The sequence below is a fragment of the Centroberyx gerrardi genome, chromosome 8 (genome assembly GCF_048128805.1).
Source record: "Centroberyx gerrardi isolate f3 chromosome 8, fCenGer3.hap1.cur.20231027, whole genome shotgun sequence".
Lineage (NCBI taxonomy): Eukaryota > Metazoa > Chordata > Actinopteri > Beryciformes > Berycidae > Centroberyx > Centroberyx gerrardi.
In genome coordinates, this window is record NC_136004.1 from 23,807,518 (window position 1) to 23,825,168 (window position 17,651).

General features: G+C 42.3%; 1 protein-coding gene across 7 annotated transcripts; it reads left to right on the plus strand.

The window, feature by feature from the left end:
- Window positions 1-1,801: 1,801 nt before the first annotated feature.
- On the plus strand, window positions 1,802-17,413 carry slc1a3a (solute carrier family 1 member 3a). 7 transcript variants are annotated; one of them, XM_078284994.1, is made up of 10 exons: window positions 1,802-1,985; window positions 3,320-3,457; window positions 11,804-12,008; window positions 12,436-12,478; window positions 12,832-12,876; window positions 13,423-13,694; window positions 14,255-14,488; window positions 15,219-15,413; window positions 15,951-16,085; window positions 17,091-17,413. In XM_078284994.1, the coding sequence occupies exons 1-10, from the start codon at window positions 1,802-1,804 to the stop codon at window positions 17,296-17,298; spliced, it is 1,659 nt and encodes a 552-aa protein (XP_078141120.1). In that variant the 3' UTR covers window positions 17,299-17,413. The 7 variants fall into 7 exon arrangements, with proteins under 7 accessions (XP_078141120.1, XP_078141121.1, XP_071774085.2 ...); XM_078284995.1 differs by lacking the exon at window positions 12,832-12,876 and having other exon boundaries at window positions 12,436-12,546; window positions 13,530-13,694; XM_071917984.2 differs by lacking the exon at window positions 12,832-12,876 and having other exon boundaries at window positions 13,426-13,694.
- The last annotated feature ends 238 nt before the right edge of the window (window positions 17,414-17,651 follow it).

Here is a 17,651-nt window from a genome sequence, read left to right on the forward strand (position 1 = left end):
TTACCCGCTCTGTTTAGCTTGACAAACTAAGGACTTCACGGCCTTTCAGGGAAAAAAAGTGGACTTTGAGAAGTGTGCATGTCAACTTTCTGTGTACATGCACTACAATGCAGCCAAAAGAAGCCACACCATTAAGGCTGAACTGAGATTGATTGATGATTGTGTCTGTTGGAGATCTGCCAAAGTAAATCTATGAATGGGTAATCCACTTCCATATTTTTTGATGGATGGGGGACTTTTATTTCTCCGTCGATTCACTCTCCGTAGGAATCCCCAATCAGGCTGAACTTATCAAGCGTGAAAAACCATTTGAAAAGAAGACTGAGAGGGAGAGAAGAAAACAAGAAGGTCCTTTCTCTTTTTCCTGCTTGGAAAGCTCATTATTCCTCAAGCTCCCTTCTGTCTGAAAGGCAGGTCCCCCCCCTCTTACTTTACTTTTTTTAGTCCCCGCCTCCCCTCTCCACAAGCCCATACTGTGTGTGTGACTAAGACTAGCTTTTTCTTCTACTATGCACCGCCTCCATTCTCTCACTGGCTCTTTCATTCCCCTCATCCCCTCCGCTGCTCCCTCCTTTCCTCTCCCCTCTCCTCTCCTCTCCGCTCTCTCTCTTCAGTGCTGGTTGCTCACACCAACCAGCTCACAGCCAAAGAGCTCCTCTGTCCGTCTTACACTCACCAAGGATTTAGACCAGAATTATCCCCTACAGAAACTGAGAAATTACTTTACAAGAAGTTATTGCTCAAGTCTAAAGGTACAGGAACAGCTCCTCTTTTAGCATTTTACCATTTGATGTGTCTGTGCATATGTTTTTTACCATTTGACGTGTGTGTGTGTGTGCGCGTGTGTGTGTGTGTGTGTGGTTGTATGTACTCAAAGCATGTTGTGACTCACTCTGTGGAATCAGTGTCCGTGTGGCCAGTAGAGAATCCAAATGGTCCACATGTGGAGCAGGCAGTCTTCTATGAGAAAGTCTGCTTTGTGGGTGTATGTGCAATGCATGTGGTTTTGACTCAGGGAATACTGCATTGTTTTAGCACAAGTGTTTTACATTTAACGTTTTACATTTCATCAGTTCATGTCCTTTTTAAAACCTTGTGTGTGTGAAAAGTCATCTTTTCAGGTGTAGAGATGGCAGTTTTTCCCATTGACCGCTGCGTATTTCTGACATTTCATAATGCGTTTTATTGGGTTTTAATGGTCCCAGTGTCATGAAACATTTTCTATATGTGGAGGACAATATCTGTCATACAAATATTCAACATTCCACTCATGGTTTTGAGTTTATTGCAAATTCTGAGTTGATGTTTTGGTGATTCTGAACCCAAACCTTTTCCAATCCACTTTGAATGTATAAATAATGAGATATTTGATGTTAGAGTGACAATATAGTGTATAATATAGTGTCCATGTAGAGTTTAGGATATTGACTACACCATGCAAACACCATACATTCTCAGAAAAATGACTGTCTGACTGGATAAAGTGTGACTGGATAGAGTGTATGACTGCTTTTTATAATTAGTTTTTGATCTCCTCACTTCTCTTCACTTATCTACTGCTTACTCCCACATTACCTCCCTCCCCTTATCCTCTATAACAGGCAACAGTGCAAGCTTCAAACCATACAGTGAGGGAGAAGAGAGCGTGAGAGAGAAGAGCAACAGGTAACAACACAACAACATCTGCGGCACCTTCTAGGTTCATGTCAGAGTTAAGTGGCGTGGAGTGCAAGTTCCCACACATTTCATAACGGATCTCAAGATTCCAGTTGTACCCATCCCAGCAGCAGCAGCAGCAGCCATGACTCAAAGTAACGGGGAGAACCCACAGCGGACCCGGAGTGGTCTCCGCCAGATCCGGGACGGGATCCAGTCCCGCTCACTGAGGGCCAAGAAGAGAGTGGAGAACATCACCAAACATGATGTCAAAGGATTCTTCAGGAGAAATGCCTTTGTAATCTTCACTGTCGCTGCTGTTATTATTGGTGAGTGGGTGCTGAATGTTTTTTTTTGTTGCACTTTAGTCAGGCAGGTAGGTGATTAAACAGTAGAGGTTACTGGAAGAGGCTCTATTTGTCCTCAGACAGAAAGGGACTTGAATAATACATAGTAATAATATATATATACATAATAGTACATGATTGAGATTGTATTACCAATTTCTCCTCTCCTCTCCTCTCCTCTCCTCTCCTCTCCTCTCCTCTCCTCTCTATCACGTAACCCTTCCTCTTTTCAAACAAATCTTTGTAAAAAGAAGGCTCCAGATTTTCTCCATCACTCCCAACAATCTGTCATTGTGGTGTGACAACCCCCTTCCAACGGGACGGAAGAAGGAATAGAATAGAAACCAACTCACAGGATCAGAGAATGGAGAAAACTCAGATGAACTTTGCAGACTGGCCTTTATCTGACCCTGCAGCTGACCCTTGACACGCAGCCATTAACCTCTGAACCTCACCCAGTAGGAAGTGAGCCAGGCCCACCCGTTGCTTCCACATCTGCAGCCCTGATAGTATTACACAGCGCCAAGAAAGAGTCATTTGATTGATTGTTGAATTCAGGGTATGCACTTCACTCCAGGCCTCTGGGTCAGCCACCTGGGCCCGTTGGTGGATTAGTGCTGCAACAAACAAACCGACACTTTTAGGAATGGGCTTTAGCGGTGTTGATGAAAGAACAGCTCTTGATTCAAGTAAAGAGCAACCAAGTTACATTTAGTCTGTGCTCCTGTGTTAGAACTGGGCACTCATTTCCCCCAGGCCCTTATCTTACACTTTAGCCACCAAAATGAAAATTCAATTTAGTCTTTAATGAATGTAATCCTGGCACTTTAATACTTTTCCCAGCTATGACCATGTAATCACTGGCCTCAGGATAGCACTCCCTCTCTTGCATCATTGCTTAATGGGCATGTGTTTCATTTGTGAAAATGTTATAGTGGATAAACTCTTTCTTGCAGATTTCTCACCTAATTTTAGGGCAGGGAGTCTCGTGAGAAAAAGTTAGGCTTTCACCCTGATGTTGGAGATTCGTGTGCACTAGATATTATTTTGGGATTCTCATATTGATATTTATTGTTAAATATCACCTCTTGATCAATTCTGAACTCCACAGGGGTAACTCAGGCTCTCACATTGATGAATATCAATATGCTATCGATTCCAATTCAGACATGATAGTATACCACTACAGATGTCAATTCTGGGACTACTTATAGTAATAAATCTTGAAAGGCATAGCCAATTTAATATAAAAAAATATTCAAATAATCAAAAATAAAGTTTACACACTTTTCTTCCAATTCTATTCCTTCCCGCAGGCATAATCCTGGGATTCGCCCTGCGGCCGTACAACATGTCTTACCGCGAGATGAAGTTCTTCTCTTTCCCTGGAGAACTGCTGATGAGAATGCTTCAGATGCTGGTGCTGCCCCTGCTGGTTTCCAGTCTCATCACAGGTATGAACAAGGGAAGCATCGGCACAACCGGGACGCTGCAGGGGCTGCAGGTTCACTTCCCACAAAACGTGTAGCCTTATATTCCTTTATATAGTTAATTCATCTCTTTTCTGTGTGCTCAATACACAGCCAGAAGACCAGGTCGGCAATCAGACAGCAAGAAGTTTAATTCTGATATAAGTTTTTGCTTTTGATTCATATATTTTTGTTTCAACTTTTTGCTATACCCAAACCTTATTGATCAACATTATGGCAACAGTCACTGATCTACAGTCTATAGAAATTATTGAAATCAACTGTTAATAATTTAACTAATAGTACAACTAATTGTTATAATACAAATATCATAATGTTACGTACACATAATGCTTATAGTCATGCTTTGCCTGATTAACAATTGGTTGCAACACCATCACAGGAAATATTTATCAGGGTTTAGCTATCATTGGCTATTTTTAGTTCAAACATACCTCAGATACCTAAAATTAGTCCACACAGCCCAGACACTTCCAGTTCCAGGCTGTCAAACATTGTTTTGTTCTAAATTTATATCCAACAACTCACTTACACACTGCATGAACACAGCTCTGTGTCCTAATGTTAATATCACTAAAAAAAAAAACACCTTACAATGTTTCTCACTCTTTCTCTCTGACTGTGGCTGTGCTGTTTGTTCTGAACTCCATGTTTTGTTACTCCACTGTCCTCCAAGTACCTTAGGTGGCAGAGTGGGCCAGCTGTTTATTCAGCCGATGCTGTTTGTTGGTTTTGGGCCCAGCAGTGGACGGTGTTAAGATGACCTCATGAGAGAGAGAGAGAGAGAGAGAGAGAGAGAGAGAGAGAGAGAGCAAGAGAAAGAGAAAGAGCAAGAGAGAGAGAGAGAGAGAGAGAGAGAGAGAGAGAGAGAGAGAGTCCTGTTTGATAAACCAACGCAGATTCATGGTTTGAAGTTATTGGTCTCAGTCACATGCTTGTCCCCAGTTCAAGGCCCCGGCCTTGCTGTGACAACGTGCCTTGTGCATTTGGAACCACATTGTGTGTTAAATGAATAAGCAAATCAGTGTTTTTAGTACATCTAGAGACTTACCCAAGGTTTACACAAGGTTTCCTATATAGACACTTGAACAGTGATGACAGCCGACGTCACATTTAAGTTTTAAATATTATATATGTTTTCAGAGAAAAGGTGTAGCAGGTGTGTGTGCAAAAATGCATTGCTTCTGCTCCTGAGTGATTCACAATTTAGTTGACATTTGTAGTGGGCCCACATGCATTTAGGCCTGAAACTCAGAGGAACCCAGACCTATGACATTGAGCTTGTCAGTTCCAATCAAGGGATGTGAAGTAGTCCATTCATCACTTCTGTCATGCTTAGTAAATCCATTCAGATACACACATGTGTTTCCTTCCCGGGGCAAAGCACACGGGTTTGTTTTTGAGCAGAGCTTCTGCTTGTTTTTGTTCTGGCAGAAGTTCAGGTGGGATCATGGAACATGTGAGTGTCAGATAACACCGGGATTGACGGAAAGTAGGCGGGACACAGTGAGACCTTGTATCCAGTTATGGTGCAGTGATTGACAGGGCCAGGAGCCAATCTCCTTGAGGGATGAGACAGACACGATGTCCGATAATAACCTGCTTTGTGCTGCAGTGGGGCGTAGCATCAGCATCCTCTGACATCATGTCACATGACAGCAGCTACAACATGTGGAAGCCAACAAAGAGTGCTGTTCTGTGGTCAAGATATCAGCCACACAGCTCCTCCCGTGTGTGTGAGTGAGTGTGTGTGTGTGTGTGTGTGTGTGTGTGTGTGAGTGAGTGTGTGAGTGTGTGCGTGAATGCACGTCTGCCTTCATTCTCTCCTCTCAGATGTGATGTTATCTGCTGGATAAAATCATTATTACACAGTCAATGATCATCAAATACACAGCATACTGAAGACATTTCCATATAACCAGAGGCTGATATCTTCAGATTTAACAAGAGGCCTTATAATCAGAAAAATTAAGTTAAGTTTATACTCAACTACAGTATTGTATTTGGTAACTTCTGCTAACAAGCCGGTGCCATCATCCTCCCAGAAACGGCCTACTGCATTTCACCTAGTTACAGTCAATTCTAATCCTTATTAACAATGGGCTATTTACAAAATAAAAAAGGGAGAACCATGGTGATAATTTCAGACGACTATTGTGTCCTGTGTTTTTCATTTATGAACACTTATTAAATCAAGTTGATATGCCGAAATTAACACCAGTAATGATATACCATGAATAATGTTTTATGTTAATAATCCTCTCTCAGTCCAGTCTGTGAATTATTTAGCAAAAAATTTACTCATTTACTTATTTTGACTAAAACCACAGAGCATTATTCAAAGTCTATGTAGTCAATCCTCAGCTAGAGCCATGGTTTGATACAAGACCAAGGTCAAATCGTTTTGGACATTTAGTATTTGCACTTTTTATGGTCTGTTTTAGTTCACTTAGGTGCCAGATGAGTGGGGTTTACCATTCAGGACAATACGTGTGAACACAGGACAAAGAATCATAGGAAAGTACCTGACAGTCAATTAGTCAACATTTTTCTGTCACTGACAACTTACTTGACACTATCTGATTGTCCTGATGTTGTAAACCCCACCCATCTGGTACGCCATGCAGGTTAAAAATAACGCCAAAAATGATTTGCTAATACTGCTTGATTCATGTTGGTTTTACACAACAAAATGAATATCAGCGCAACATGTGCTTTTGGGTTGACGTGATCTGGTTACACCCTGCAAGAATGTAAGCAGATCGAATGCGAATTGACTCCCACATGACAGTATTAGTGCTACACAAATAAAATGTAAAGGCTTCAACTCAATCTTAGAGACATCAATTATGATAAATATATATGAGAAGTTATCTTTTTCTATAGCCAAGAGCTGATTGGAGGCCTTTTCCTGAAGATGAGTCATAAAACTTACGAGAATAAATTTCATTTTATAGTTCCAGCCTTAATTTAATCATAGGCAGTCACGTTGAAGTGATCTCTAGCCAAAAAAGCTACATACACAAAGTACCACATAAAAACACCAGCGCAAGGAACACAATGATCTGGTGCCTTAATTGCCCAAGTTAATAGACTATTTATCGTTTAATGTAGTGTGGCTTGAATAAGTTTCAACTTTCTGGTTTGAAGTTTCTATCAGGGCCACATCTAAACACACCCAAGGTTGAAATGAGTTAAAGTTTCCTGAGTTGTGAGCTTCACTAAATGAGAGCCTGGTGTAGATAGATGGAGGGAAAAGAGAGAAAGTCCATGAAGAAATGGGAAGAAGAACAGAGTAGTAATAAGGAGGGAGAGGAAATGCTGGAAAAGGGAAAGGACGGGGGGTAGCAGAATGAGGAGGAAGGAGAAGGAGTTATAAAGAGGAGAGGGGGGTTACGAAAAGAAGACGAGGAAGGGCAAAGGTCACAAGAGGAATGAACACAAGGAGATTTCAGAGGAATGAAGGGAAATGGCCATCTGTTTTGTTTTTGACTCTGTTTACAATAGTTTTTAAAGAAAGAATAATGTCACACACGCTCGCCATCCCACCTGTGAAATTTGAACACATTTCTCATGAGTAATGATAAGGACTAAGTGTTGCTACACTTCATGTGTTGTTGTCATCAGTGGCCAATCAGACGTTTCGAGTAGAGTGAGGTCAGAGGTCGCGGTAACCATGCAGGGATATGAGCAACAGCAGCAACAAAAGAGGCTTTCTCTGACTGAGGCTGTGAAAAGGAACTGTTTCAGTAAACAACACACACACACGCGCGTACACACGCACACACTCACGCACGCACACTGCTCGTCTTTAAGGAATTTCAATTATTTCGAGTTTTAAAACGATAACATAAATAAACAAATTGATTTTGAGGATTGTCCTACTATGTGGAGCTATGTCTGAGCTATTACATAATGTTTTTTGGCTGGCATATTAGATGACAACATTTCCAAACACCTGCAAAAGGCATCAACACAGCAGTAGAGCTCTGGTTTATTAAAGGTATGATTTACATGCTGTTATCCCCTTAATTCTTTCCACAGTTTTTCATATTTTCCGGTGAAACTATAACCTCAGTTGAGAAGTTATATGACTGGCCCTATTGTTATGGATAAAGACACACCTTCTCCCTCTTCTTGAAGAGCAGTTTGACAGAATAAGGCTACACGTACATCAGTGTTTCCCTCACCGGAGCACAGAAAGGATTCACCACGCCACCTATAGGGGCTGTCACCCCACCTAAAATAATGGAATTACTGTTGGTTTCAATTGGAGAACAATGTCACGCAGTCTAAATGCCATTTCAGAGACCTATTTCTGGAGCAAAGATTGCCTTATGGCTGGGAGCATATTAACTATGAGCAAAACATATTTTAGAGCATAAGAGCGTTGCATGGGCTAAGCTCCTGTGACTTTTGCATTGCAAACACGTGGCCTCATGCAGTGCAAACGGACTTTCACGCTTCCAAGGCTGAATTGTGCCTCTATGTGAAACGGCTGTAGCAAACTGGGTTTCTTGAGGGTCTTCGCTTTGAACTTAGAGTAAGGCTGAATCAGAAATCAGAAAGTTAGAGTAGAGTCCAGGGGGCCGTGGCAGGTAGGAACTGAGAGACAGAAATGGACGGACAGGCAGGCGGGAGAACAGAGGATTGTGAGAAATGGTTTCTGTAATGTGTGTGTGTGAGAGAGAGAGAGAGAGAGAGAGAGAGCAGCTGACCCAGTGAAAAGGATAAAACTCTAGAGGCCCCTTGATCTGCTCCTCCATCTCTGGCTCCACCTCTCTTTATCCCTGATTCACTGTTTCTCTCTCTCTCTCTCTCTCTCTCTCTCTCTCCTTCTCTCACTCACGCACTCATACACATACACACACGCGCACGCACACACACACGCGTGCGCGCAAACACACACACACACACACACACACACACACACACACACACACACACACACCTCTTTCTCAAAACCCCTCCCCAATACTAACCACTCTCCATGTGTTTGCCGCAAAAGCAATATTGTCTTCAGGCATTTCATTACCGGAGAAGAGAGGCCACCGCAGAAAATGTATAAGCCCGTGGAGGAACGGGATAGGAAGAGGTCATGTGGGAAGCAAAAAAGGGGAAAGGAGGATAACTATAGAGGAGGGACGTGAGGGGGGAAACAGGAACAGGGATGAGGTCAGGAAAAAATGGAAAGGAGGATGAGGAAGGAGTAGGCCAACACTAAAGAGCTGCACTGATTCTTTGTCAGTTTGGCCCATTCCCTTACCCAAAATGTGATTCATTCTGTCATTCATTTTAATGATGCGTCTAAACCATAGACTGTAAAAAAAAAGATGGACGTAGTGAGTGTGACGTCACCCATAGGTTTCTGAAGGGCCGCCATGTTGACATTTTTTGGAGCCAGTGCAGCCAGAGCGAAGCTGGGGGTTGTCTGCATTCACCCGTGGTTTTGGCCGCTTGGTCTAAACCTGCCAGGCTTGTGTAGGGAATTAGTAAAATAGATATACAATTTGACAAAAAGAATGCACTTTCAAAGGCAGAAGATCTGTCTTTCAGCGAGACTTTGAGCGTAACTTGTTTTGTTTACACTGGAAGTGTAAACAGTTGGCTAACAGTTTTCATTGGACTTCATGAATGATGAAGATTGAGATTTTGTTTTCAGCAGTTCTAGATGCTAATCGCCTACGGTTAACACACTGTATGCTAAAGCGTTAGCATGCGCACCGGACAGAACTATCTCCATACCTAATCCTGGCAGTATTGGTGTTATGCTCTATTGAACTCCATAGAATGACTTGTGCAGCCGTATATTTACATAGTCTAACTTGGCCTCCAGGTAAAGCCTTGTGAGAACTGAAGGGTCATTGTTTGCTGAGCAGGACTGAATGTTAATTGGCCTAAACACGGACCTCTTGCGGTTGCTCTGTCCTGAACGTCAACCTTTTCCCCCTAAAGCACTTTTGTGTCCGATGAACATTCCCCATATGAGAAAGAAAGTCATTCTCTCTCCTCTCCTTCAATTTTGGTTCTCTCCTTCTTTTGAAAGGATGGAATTGGTGAGGCTGCGTCTGTTGTCGCCCGGACAACAGGCCGAGGATCATTGTGTCCGTGCGAGGCCGGCTAAGTCAACAAGTTTTCCCAGGGCTGTCAGAAAAGGAATAGGAGGAGAGCAGGAGAAAGGGGGAATGGTGGGGGGAAGAGGGGGCAATGAAAGAGGGCTGAAGCAATAAGATCAGGGCGTAAGTAAAAGAGAGAGAAGAGGGAGGGAGGGAGGAAGAGGAGGGGAGGAGGACCAGGGGCACACTGAAACAAGAGGTGTAGATGGAGGGGTGGTAGGGAGAGGAGGTTAAGAATTTGGGGAAAGAGAATGAGGGAGGGAAGGAGAGGGGGGAGGAGGATCAAAAAGAAATGGATAAAGACCCAGGTCCTGGGCACGTTGAGACAAGAGAACAGAGAGGGCCAAACAGGGGGCAGTAGGCACTCAGATACACGCACACACACACACCAGCACACACACACACATGCATGCACTCTGAGTCAAAGTGCCACATCTGAAAGGAGCACATACATCTCCCATTGCACAAAGCCTGCTGTGGCTTGTACAGCTCTGAATGAAGATAATGGCCATAATAGGACCTGACACTTTGAAAAAACTACGCTAACGTCATGCCATTGAAACGACTTATTATCCGTTTTCAAATCCCCCTTTCTGAATGGCCATATTTCTTTTGCCACCTTCATCCTTACAAGCTGTGTTTGATGTTGTTAGGGCTGTAGAAGAAGTTCAGCCTCAGGCTCTGTGACCTTCTGAAACTTCAATCTGGCTTGCATCAAACTTTGTGTTTTCTATAGTAGTGGTTTACCAATCTTTAACTGGGAACCCACATTTTCCAAAACAATTTTTCTTGCAACCCATAACTGACTTTGTGGGTTATGGTGCAGGCCTGTCTAATAAAACTGGCCGCATATTTGACATTATTTACAATGCGACAGAATCCAAACTATCTTGCAGGGACTTTGGAATGCTATGTCAGCAAAACATAGTCAATAGCATAGCCAATAGCCAATTTTCTTGCTCAGCAATTTCATTTTTTCAGAATTATTTTGTAAACAATTGTACTCTGTAATTTTCCAATCTTTTGGTCCCTGACACAATCTGTCTGTTCTGTGGGTTTTTTTCTCAGTTACATTCTGAGGTTAAGCATTGACTGGATGTGTTTCACAGTATACATCTCTCTCTCAGTATATATGATGTTGCATCACAGATCTGCTCTTAACTGAGACTTTCCGATGATTGAAAGGCCAAGGCTAAAATGCAGGAGGTATATAATTTGTCTGTGGAATCATTGGTTACAGTAGATACATTGTACAGCAATTCTGTTCTATAATAAAACACAAGCTAGTGACCTTGTTTGTTCTCTTTGTGGCGATATAAAGCTACACTGAACAGAGATTTTTGCTCCATGATAGAAACATTCAGTTGAGGTCAGACTGTTGTACTGTAGTGCACATCTCAATCCGTTATCTGTGTTCGCAACAAAAATTATGTCGCATTTCGCATTGTTGTGTGATCAAACAATAGACAGTGATTTGAATGCTGCCAGCTCACTTTGGGGTGACATGCACAAAACATACACCGCAGCAGGAAGAGTATCTCAGAATTTTGGTCTGAATGTGTGGGATAAATCATAATTTATGGTAGTTTCTCTCTGTGACTCTTGTTTAGACTGTATGTGTGTACCTATATACAGTATATACAGTATATACACAGATCTTCGACATTAGACCTTCCCCCAGGGTGTTGTAGGTGTTGTTTTCCCACCAGTAAAGGTCAGTCTCAGATTGTGTTTCTCCCTCCGAGGCCGTTCCCCTTTGTTCTCATAGATAGGCAGATAATCCAGACGGGTGTATTCCACCAATAATTACAACACCTTTTCCCAGGCTATGGTCTTAGGGTCTTATTTTATTTTATTTTTTTTACTGTCCCTTGCTACAAAACAACAACAACAACAACAACAACAACAACAACAACAACAACAACAACAACAACAACAAAATCTAAGCATGTAAACATTGGCAACTTAATTCTCAGATTCTTGCATGTGAAGGAAAACACATCATCACTTTCTTTGTGCTGTAAATGTGATTTTATTTTGTTATTTTGTTTTGTAACTTTGTTGTTACCTGTTACTGAAAATGGATGAATGAATGAATGAATGAATGAATGGATCAGGGTGATAGAGGAATTGGGTAGTACTGATACAGAATGTGGGTGTAATGTATGTAATGACTGGTGTGTCTCCTCTCCAGGTATGGCCGCTCTGGACAGCCGTGCGTCTGGTAAGATGGGGATGCGGGCGGTGGTTTACTACACCACCACTACCATCATCGCTGTGTTCATCGGTATCGTCATGGTGCTCATCATTCACCCTGGAAAAGGATCCAAGGATGAGTTCACCAAGCAGCAGAAGATAGAGCAGGTCAGCCCTGCAGATGCCTTCCTGGACCTTATCAGGTACTCACACACACACACACACACACACACACACACACACACTGAATGTACAAAATATTAGAGACATTTCATCTTAATCTAGGGATATTAGGGACACTTAATCTTTTCATGAAGTACACTGATAAGGTAAATCCAGGTAATTGCAATTATCCCTTATTGATTCCAATTACTAAATCTATACCAATCACAAAGGAGGAGATGTAGATAAAGCGAAGCAGAGGAGTTAGAGAAGGACTTTTAAGCTTTCAGGCAATTGAAATTTGGATTGTGCAAAAGGGGCTATAACTCAATATCAGGAAGATATCCCTAATATTTTGTACATTCAGTGTATTTTGCTTGGTTTTGAAAAAAGATGTGCATTTTTTTATGCAAATAATTAGATGTATTCATCCTAATAACATTGCATTGCTTTTGTTCTGTATTCCAGAAACATGTTTCCTCCTAATCTTGTGGAAGCATGCACTAAACAGGTAACTCTCCCTCCTCATGCTCGCTCACCTTCTCCTTATCTCTCTCTTTTCTTCATCTCTTTCAGTGCCCAATTGCATAAAATTGAGCCCTGAAGGCTTCTTCCAGTTGTCTTACTTGAGCATTTTATTATCCAAGCCTGAGTGTTCTCAAATAAAGTGATTGGACTTTTGATTTACTTTCTCACGTTACAATGACAGCCACTCCCAAGGTCTGTCAATCGCGCATCATTAATCATATCAGTTTTAATTAGTTTTTAATATTAAACTTTCGTTATCGAAACCTGTTAATCTAGTTTGGGTTTAGCAACACACAATTGCATAACAACTTGGTAAAGTCTTACACAGTTATGAAGTACAATACAAAGAATCATAGTGTTATGACTCTTCCCACAGTTGCAATATAAGGATGGCAATAAAGGGTTTGTTTGCCTGCCCATGCTTGCCACTTGCTCCTGACATAGCCGTATTTATGTGCCAGCCACGACCCTTTTCCCCTGATGCCACTTTCGCTTCCTCATTCTCATGAACAATCTATGCATTATAGTTAGATGTGGGTATGTAACTGGCAGGATTGTGAAATTTAGAGCACCAGATGGTTTCACAGGAACTATGATGGCCCCTAGTTACAGACACACAACAGTGTTTTTTCTAAGTGACTCATTAACTGAGCTTCTGTGTCAATTACCTACCCATTCCATGGAAATCTTGATCAGAATTGTTGATTCTATACAATTAAAGCAGTGAAATGTAATAAATTAGTCTGGAAATCTTAAAATTATCTGGTGACATGTTTTACTCATGTTCAACCAGCTAGATATAACTGTGAGGCTTGTCATTAACCCTGAGCCTCACCCCAACACTATTCTTATGTGAAAAAAACCCCCAAAACAATATTGACCCAGGAATGGCTTTTTAACCCATGCTCTTTCTCTCTGTATTAAAACCAGTTCAAGACGCAGTACGGCAAGAGAGTGGTCCATGTGAAGCTGACGGTGAACGACACGTTATTCACGCTCAACGGCAGCCAGGAGATCACGCGGGAGGAGGTGATCCCAGTGCCGGGGTCGGTTAACGGCGTGAACGCTCTGGGCCTGGTGGTGTTCTCCATGTGCTTCGGTCTGATCATCGGCAGCATGAGGGAGCAGGGGCAGCCGCTGAAGGACTTCTTCGACTGTCTCAACGAAGCCATCATGAGGCTGGTCGCCATCATCATGTGGTGAGTGCAAGGCGGGAGGGGCGGATTAGTTGAGGAGGGAGGGATGGATAGATAGATGGATGGATGGATGAAGGGAGGGAGGAATGGTAGCAGTGAGTGACGGAGGATGGGACGTATGTATGTTTATATAGATGAAGTGATGGATGATTGGCAGACTAGATCAAAGAATATGAAAAATGTAACGTTTCAATAAAAGTAATGGATACGATACGATACAATAAGATACGCTCCGATATGATACGATACGACAGAACTTTATTGTCAGATTTCTCTGAAATTTGTTATGCATCATAGCAGCTCCGTTTTTAAAAAAGAAAAGAAAAGAAAAGAAAAAAGAAAAGGAAAAAGAAAAAAAAAACCATTGAATAAATGATTGGATCTTGGCAAAATACAAACTCAGTATAACAAAATAAAGTTTGCACATCTGACAATTTCAGTCATGGGTGCTGGGAGAGAAAAAGAGCAACATAAATATATGAGGCTCCCGATGGTGTGCAGAAACTCAGTATAGCAACATTGCTTAGTGTCATTTGTCTTATCGGACCCTCTCCCGTCCTCAGGTACGCCCCTATCGGTATCCTGTTCCTGATTGCCGGTAAGATCGTGGAGATGGACGACATCACATCCATGGGCGGCCAGCTGGGCATGTACACAGTGACGGTCATTTGCGGCCTGCTCGTCCACGCCATCTTCGTCCTGCCGACGCTCTACTTCGTCGTCACGAGGAAGAACCCCTTCGTCTTCATCGGGGGGCTGCTGCAGGCGCTCATCACCGCCCTGGGGACATCCTCTAGGTATGTAACTACAGGTTGAGTATTACTGAGTTAAGTCACAATTCACAGACCGTCAAGGGAACAGCCAGTACCAGTGTGCCTGCTTGGTCCAAAAATAATTTCCAACTATAGTGAAAGAATGTATGCATTTTTTAAATATGCAAATTCTACAATTCTTGGTTTGAAGAAAAAAAAAATTCTAGACCTTGGTATGTAATCAGCCTCCCTGAATTTCACAAAATACTACTACTAATACTATAAAATATTGTTCAAACTCCCACTGAACTGAATGAAGTAACTTCAGTAACATCCCTATCTCCTTAATTTCAACAAAACTTCAAAATTAACTTCCAACAACTTCATCTTCGGTAGGTGTCATGTCACATTGTCTAGGAATGCAGCAGCTACAGATGCAGCCATTAGTCACATCCCATTTTTTACATCCTTGCTTCACAATACATATTCAAGAAAGATGGAGGATGGGGAGACTTCTACTGGCTACCACTGTATCTCATATGCACCCAAATCCTAAAATACTGTAAACTGACTTTTAATTAGAGATAGATTACTCTGATGACAATGAGTAACACTATTATCCCTCTTATTAAAATCTTTCAAAATGTAGCCTGTTTTACTTTCCTCACTATGTTTTCTTTCCCTTTGTCTCTGTTCTCTCTCTCTCTCTCTCTCTCTCTCTCTCTCTCTTTCTCTCTCTCTCTCATCCTCCCTGTAACCCACCACTCTCTCTCAGTTCTGCCACGTTGCCCATCACCTTCAAATGCCTGGAGGAGAACAACAAAGTGGATAAGCGTGTGACCCGTTTCGTGCTCCCTGTGGGCGCCACCATAAACATGGACGGCACGGCCCTGTACGAAGCCCTGGCAGCCATCTTTATCGCTCAGGTCAATGATTACGACCTTAACTTCGGACAGATTCTCACCATCAGGTATGCAATGTACAGTGTACTTCAAAATGTGCTTCACCTTTTGCTCCTTGAAAATCCTTTAATTATTTTCACTGTAGTTTGAATGCCCTAATGAGCCTGAAAGGATTCGACTCAGTTTTTTCCCTGCTGTGTGAGTCGGATATGAGACAGTCTTGGAGAAGGATATACGGTAGAATATTTGTGGTACATTTGTCTTTCATGATAGCAACAATTACTGCCTCAACCCAGAATGAGCCTTCTCCAAGTCTCAAAACCACAAGTTCCAGCTTTATAGATGGCGTCGCCACCAGTCCAGCTATTCTGAATTAGTAGGTGGATAGTATTTCAACCAAGGAAATGAATTTAATTGATCTACTCAGCGCTGTTTCCCAGGGATAAACGTGTTGAGAGATCAATCCAAGGGCATGTCTGTCTTGTTTTCCCTCTGTTTGCAAGAGTAAAAGTTACACTCTAATGAATGATTTTTACACGATTAAAATACAGCCAAGGTCTGACTGGTTTTCTAAGGATCTGTCTTCCTTTGCACTTGGCCCCAAGTATCACAGCCACAGCAGCCAGTATTGGAGCAGCTGGAATCCCTCAGGCTGGATTGGTCACCATGGTGATAGTGCTAACGTCTGTAGGCTTGCCCACTGATGACATCACACTCATCATTGCTGTTGATTGGTTCCTGTAAGTATTGCCTCTATAATGTCTCTGAAAACTACTAACTTGAATGTTATATTCCTGCTGTATAAAGAAACAAGAAAACAAACTTGAACTTGAACTTCACCACTTCTTTCTTCTTCATTTCTTCTAGTTTCTTCTTAATTATAGCACTAAGACACATGGAAGCATTCCCCTGTGATTGTGATTTCTCCTGTTTTGCAGCAGTTAAAATTCAAACTGCTGCATTATGTAGAAGCTGGAGGCATTGGAGAGTTTTGGTTTAGGCAGGAATAAAGAGGCCTGCGGTAGTTTTGTCACGAGGAAAATAAAAGATAGTGCGGTGTGAGTTCAAACAAATCCCAGCCAGTTTTTTTTTTGGGGAGGGGGGAGGGACCAAGTATGCTCTTGAGTGGGTTACAGAGTAGGTTACAGAGACACTCCCCTCGCATTCCACGTCCCTCAATCCATCTGGTTCTGATTCTGTCCTTATCTTATTCCACTGAGAAGGTCTACTGCCTCCTATCTACTGGCTGTGGTGCTTCATGTGGTTTGATAATTGCCTGGAGCTATTAAAAATATACCTCCAGCAGTCTGACATGTGCATTCAATGAGGATCATTATACACAATATTTTTATGTGCATAGATTTGTTTATATCCTCCATGCAGTTTCAATTTGCGATGTATTCAGTGGAAATGTTTAATATTTCTTGTATGCACTCTGTAAATATATTGAGTAACATATGCATCTTTTAATAGTACATGTAAGGTTGTGAACGGCAAGTCTCATCAGCCAATAAGAATGAGGCTTCAAACTTATGAGCACATCAGAGAAATACTGAGACAGAATGTTTTTACAGTGTTTTCTCCACAATAAACTTTGTCTAAGGTTTCTAAAGTACCCAAACGTAAGGATAAACTCCTCTCCTCTCCTCTCCTCTCCTCTCCTCTCCTCTCCTCTTCCTCTTCCTCTTCCTCTTCCTCTCCTCTCCCTCTTCCTCTCCTCTCCTCTTCCTCTCCTCTCCTCTCAGGGACCGATTGCGCACCACCACCAACGTTCTCGGGGACTCCATCGGCGCCGGTATAGTGGAACACCTGTCTCGCCACGAGTTGCAGAGCAAGGACCCAGAGGTGGGCAACTCGGTGGTGGAGGAGACGGACAAGAAGCCGTACCAGCTCATCTGCCAGGAGAATGAGTACGAGAACGAGAAGCCCGCTGACAGCAAGACCAAGATGTAGAGGGGGAAGATTTTCTCTGTGGTTGCATGCATTCTTAGGGAAAAAAACAACAACAAAACTTGCGTGCGCTGAACCATTTTCTGCACGAGAAAGCTCTACTTCATTTGTCAGTGCGTGAACCTTCCCCTCATGAGATGGGAGGGTTCACATAGAATGGATCAACAGGTAGAATCTATTTTTACTAATACATTAGCTAAGAGGAGTTCCAACCAGTGTAGGATGTCCAATGTAGAAGCCTTCCTGGTGCCATGCAGACCCAAAATGGTTCTCCGGAGCACTGTTTTTTCTAAGGGTCTGTGTACAATATGTAAGTCTGCCATAGGGTGGCAGTTGTTTACTATTGAGAATGAAAT